The 5,677-nt window shown below is 37.5% G+C and overlaps 1 protein-coding gene across 1 annotated transcript in view; it reads right to left on the bottom strand.

Annotated features, from left to right (window-relative positions):
- Positions 1-5,677, bottom strand: part of Stpg2 (sperm tail PG-rich repeat containing 2) — a 436,171-nt gene that overhangs the window by 338,902 nt on the left and 91,592 nt on the right. Inside the window, exon 10 of the mRNA XM_021158500.2 lies at positions 2,884-2,973. Coding sequence (XP_021014159.1) covers positions 2,884-2,973 — 90 coding nt within the window. The remainder of the gene's footprint in view (positions 1-2,883; positions 2,974-5,677) is intronic.

The following is a 5,677-nucleotide window of genomic DNA, read 5'->3' as shown; positions in this document are numbered from 1 at the left end:
GTTCGGTGGAGTCCCGGAACCAAGCAAATTCTAATATTTTTATTTTAAAGTGAAAATTTCATATGAATTCCATTGTTTCAGAAATATGAGAGGTTATTTTATTTCAAGTCTGTTTTGAAAATAGTAACTTGTATCTAATCCTGTATATTCATTTATTTCATGCTATTGTGCTTAATAGAAGGGATTTAAAACAGTGTTTTGTTGACTAGAGTAATTTCCTTTACATTTATATTTTACTAATAAGTGTTTGACACCTAAAAGGACAATATAAAGGGACTAGAGAGGAACCAACTTCAGTTTCCCAGAACCCACAGGATGGAAAGGGGGAAACAATTCCCACTAATTGTTCTTTGACCTATGTGCACATGCATGCGCGCACACAGACACACAGAGACACACAAGAAAGAAAGAAAGAAAGAAAGAAAGAAAGAAAGAAAGAAAGAAAGAAAGAAAGAAAGAAAGAAAGAGAGGGGGAGAGAGAGAGAGAGGGAGGGAGGGAGGGAGGGAGGAGAAGGAAAGGGAGGAAATGAAATGTAAAACATACGTACAAGCTAAACTCGTTTTTATGTATTTAGAAATATATGTGCTTGTACATATGTAAAGATGCATGTAATAATAATTATTAAAAAAGAGAACAATCTGGGGCACATGGGAGAGTTTGGAGGGAGGAAAGGGAAGTGGGAAATTATGTAATTACATAAAAATCTCAAAAAAAATTAAGGACCATACTAAAAAGAAGTTCCCATCTACAAAGAACAACAACATCCATGTGTGGTGGTGACGAGCGCCCTTCTCCCCAAGACCTCAGCAGTAGCATCTTTCTCCACTGCAGTAAAGCATATATGTGCACTCATGCCTTAAAACAGCAGGTGCTGGTCCCACTGCCTGCAATATGGTGGCAGACATAAGACTAAAGCCATTGTAAACAAAGTCCTCACTTTAGTGGTAGATTGCTTTTGGCATGTTTTGCTGTAGATCCTGTGTATGACTATGAGGCACTGAAGAACGGCTCAACCCTCAAACTTTCCAAGATGAAGAAATGAGCAAACTAACCTAGCACACTTCCTGAACAACTAGAGAAAAATCAACCACAGTTTCAGAAGCTACTAGAGTTCGGTGGTTCTCAACTCCTTTGGAGTCATGTATCAGCTATCCTGCATATTTTATATTTACATTATGACTTGTAACTTAAGTCACAAAATTACAGTTATGAAGTGGCAACTGAAGTATCTTTATGGCTGGGGGTCACCATGGCATGAGGAACTGTATTCAAGGTCACAGCACTAGGAAGGCTGAGAGCCACTGTGTTACAGGAGTTTGAACTCTCTAAGTCCCCCTTTATTTTTCAATAGTATCTTTTGAGTTTCAGATCATTCCTACCTCTCTCTCACCCTTCTCCAGCTCCTTCCTCCCACTCCCAAGCTCGTTATTATTTGACATGTCTATTCATATGTATAAATATGTACACATGTATATATAACCTACTGACTTGGTTAGCTTTGCTTGCATGTAAATGTGTGCAGAGATAACTGCTTGGACTCGTGCACCCTTTGTGGGAGTTTATCCCTTAATGATGACTGACCCTCCCTCTCAGCCAGCACTGCCTTTCTGTTGTTCTTCATCCAGGGGTAGGACAAAGTTTTGAATCCATAGCTACAAAAAATTCATATAATCTGATGTTAATTTTGATCCTGTCTCATATATCCAATTAATGCCCTAAAAAATCATTTCTGAATATCAATCACCAAGTTCCTATGATTTCCTAAAAATTCACAAATATAGTAACTTTTATTGTTCCCGATTCTTCCTTAATGTAGTCAATCTTGTTAATGAACTGGTTATTTTGCCACCTAAATGATCATAAAGTAGCTCTAACTCAGCAGGGTTTGATTTCAACAGTGCTCTGCTTGAGACGTTTGGCTGTGTTTTGAATGCTGGGTTGATGATCCCATTTTACCAATTTGTCATTAACAATATATTTTAAAGATGATCTGATTTCTACAGAATTTGAATGATCCCTTATACACATACATTGTAACCACTGTCTTCTTAGTTTGGACTGCAATAAAATACTCGAAGCTACAGAAATCTATTTCTCCTATTCTCAGGCTGGGAAGGACAAGATCAAGACACAGACAGCTTCCTGGCTGGCATGGCCTTGCCTCGCCACAACTGGCACCAGATTCTCTTGGCTGTGATATCCTAGAAGGGCCAAGGAGCTCCTGCCCTTCTGACATCATTATTTCCCAGCAAGTCTCATTGAATGATGTCATGTTGGGGACTCAAATGTCAGCATATGAATTTATACACACACTAAGACCATGGTAAAATTATCAATTGATCCAACTTTTTAAAACTATTTTATTTTGAGAGGTTTTTAATAAATTCAATTTGAATAAAACAATCAACTTCATTTCTAAGTTTTATTTGCTTTACTCTTCCATTTACCTAGTACAGGCTACTTATAAAATTGGTAAATGTTGGAAAAATTCAAATGGACACAATTTTTAAAACTGTCTAATGGAACTAAAGAATCCTGGTGAGCCTTAGATTTCAAAACTAAATTAAAGGGAAAGAAAGGGGAAAATTCAGTATGAGAAAACTGAGTTGGATCTAAAGCACATTTTCTACTTCAAATTCGACACATTGAGTTCAGCTTTCATGTATGCCCTGGTAATAATGTTCTGTGACTCTACAAGCTCCATGTAACATGGTCTCTTACAGCAATGTGTCCTTGTGCTAAATGTGGGAGTATGAAGCTAGTCAAAGACATTGGAGCAGGTTACCGAGGTCCCTATCTAAGGCTGTAGTATAATTCCTATATTGCGTAGTCTGCTCCATTTCTAAAACTACAAGTAAGTTTGATTATAGGAGTCTTCTTACCATTTTTCGTACTGGTTGAGTTTTTTCTGCTCTCGACAAGAAAGCAACAGATTTGTTCAAGTTAGGTAATTCATCATGAGTTCCTCGAACCTGTGAATTCCAAAGAAGCACATTGAAACAAAGAGTTAAAGGGCATACAGCTTATTTTATCAATGTAAATAGCACTAAAAACAATATACTTGCAATGAAGCTTGGTAATATTGCTCTATCAATAAAGGCAGACAAATATTCAAACAATTTTTTTACAGAGGATATAGAAGTAAAAAATTAAATCCAGGGAGTCATACAATGGAATCAGTTGATTCTAAAGCCTCTGGTTTAGGTATAACAGATCTGAATACATTAGTTAAATATATAAGGGAGGTCGATATGAGACTGTGTCTCCTACAAATGTCAGAAGCTATCTATACCCATCATGTCGCACCAATAATTGGCTGCCTAAACATGAGCTGAACAACAGCAACAACAGGAGGCATGCTAGTGTGCAGAGTGGAAAGCCCAGGGGGCCTCACCCACACTAACAACTACAAGCTACTAAGAAATGCTGAGAGCCAGAGAAGTAGTAGTTCCCAGAAAGAGTACATTCATTCATTGGTTATCCAGGAACATCTGAACAGCCCTGAAAAGACACATACAAGCAACATTAAACAGACCAAGGAGACTGTACTTACATACTTAGGAAACTATGTAGCAAGTAGTGGTGTATAAGAGAGTTTGGAAGGAGTAAACAGGGGTGGGGGGAATAGATAATTGTACTATAATTTTAAAAATAAATAAATATATTAGGATGAATTTTAGCTACATTCAAATGTCATAATTAGAAATCAATTACTTTTCAGTATTACAAGTACATTGTAATCTCAATAATATAAAATTGTAATTCATGTGTTCCAATTATATAGCATTATTTGTTAACATTTAATTGTTAGTACATAAAGCATATTAGCTAAAACTTTAACTTAATTTTGTGCAATTCTGAATTAATATGTTTCCTATGCAAAATGATCAATACTCTTTTAATGTGATATTCCCTCACATGCACTGAAGATGCAAATTAATAGACTAGAAGAGGCAGGTAATCTACAATTTTAATTTACACTTAATTATTCCCTGTGAAGTACTATTTCTAATTTAATCTAATTTATTCACCTTATTCATCTAAACTGCATAAATAGTTGCAACCTTCTATGTTTGTACAAAGTTGATAAAGGCTTATATTCTCCTCTTTATAGACATCACTGTTTCCATTTGACACATAGTGGATAATGGCCTGATACGTGATCTTTACTCATTTCAGAGTTAGCATTAATTGACTGAAAAGCGAAATCTCTTACACATCCTTTCTGTAAAACTGTCTGTTCCTTTAGCCAGAATGCTGAAGTTAGTTCTAGAAATAAACCCAGTTTATACCAAAACAACAAAAGAAACAAAACAAAAAACAAACAAAACAAACAAACAAACAAACAAAAAAACACCTGAAAACATACTTCATGACAGTAGACTGTATGTGACAGGCAACAGAAAACTTAAAATATCTCTGCTTATATCCAGGGAACATCAGGCATGTCCAACAAATATGTTACACTCAGCGAAACTTAAGAAAGAAAGAAAAAAAAAAAAACCTGTAGTCCAAACAAGTGAACTACTAAATTCTTCCAGAGCCTTAGAGAAGAACTAACAATAGACTCTTTAAAGTATTCATTAAATAAAAGAGAAATTAAAGATGAAGTTGACATGATCAGTAAATATATGAAAAATGTTCAACATTTGTCTATCATCCCAGTCAGTATAGCAATTACCAAAAATAGAAAGAAAAAAAAATCAAATAAGAGCCTGGCAAAATGGTCCATGGGAAGGCCAAACGCCCAAGAAGTAGGGGGATGCTGGAGCAGTGGAGTGGGACAGTTTGGGTGTGTGGGGGAGCACTCTCATATAGGCAAAATGGAGGGGGGAGGGCTGATGTGGGATGATGGAGGTGGTGAAAGAGTAACTGGGAAGTGGGATAACATGGGATGAGGGGTTAGTGGAGGAGGTAAACAGGAAGTGGGATACCATTTGAGATGTAAACAAATGGAATGATTAATAATAATTTAAAAGAGGGGGGAAAGAGTACATAACTGCTCTTGCACCAAAATTTGCTTTCCAGCACTAAATTTTTCATCATTTTTAATTAGGTATTTTCTTCATTTACATTTCAAATGCTACCCCAAAAGTCCCCCAGACCTCCCCCCACTCCCCTAACCACCCACTCCCACTTCTTGGCCCTGGCATTCCCCTGTACTGAGGCATATGAAGTTTGCAAGACCAAGGGGCCTCTCTTTCCAGTGATGGCCAACTAGGCCATCTTCTGCTACATAGGCAGCTAGAGACACGAGCTCCAGGGGTAATGGTTAGCTCATACTGTTGCTCCACCTATAGGGTTGCAGACCCCTTCAGCTCCTTGGGTACTTTCTCTTGCTTCTCATTGGGGGCCCTGTGTTCCATCCAATATCTAACTGTGACCATCCACTTCTGTATTTGCCAGGCACCGGCATAGCCTCACAACAGACAGCTATATCACGGTCCTTTCAGCAAAATCTTGTTGGCATATGCAATGGTGTCAGCATTTGGAGGCTGATTATGGGATGGATCCCTGGGTGTGTCAGTCCCTAGATGGTCCATCCTTTCATCTGAGCTCCAAACTTTGTCTCTGTAACCCCTTCCATGGGTGTTTTGTTCCCAATTCTAAGAAGGGGCAAAGTGTTCACACTTTTTTGGTCTTTGTTCTTCTTGAGTTTCATGTGTTTTGCAAATT

The sequence above is a fragment of the Mus caroli genome, chromosome 3, assembly GCF_900094665.2.
Source record: "Mus caroli chromosome 3, CAROLI_EIJ_v1.1, whole genome shotgun sequence".
In the NCBI taxonomy this organism is placed as follows: domain Eukaryota; kingdom Metazoa; phylum Chordata; class Mammalia; order Rodentia; family Muridae; genus Mus; species Mus caroli.
This window is presented reverse-complemented; position numbering and strand designations above follow the sequence as displayed.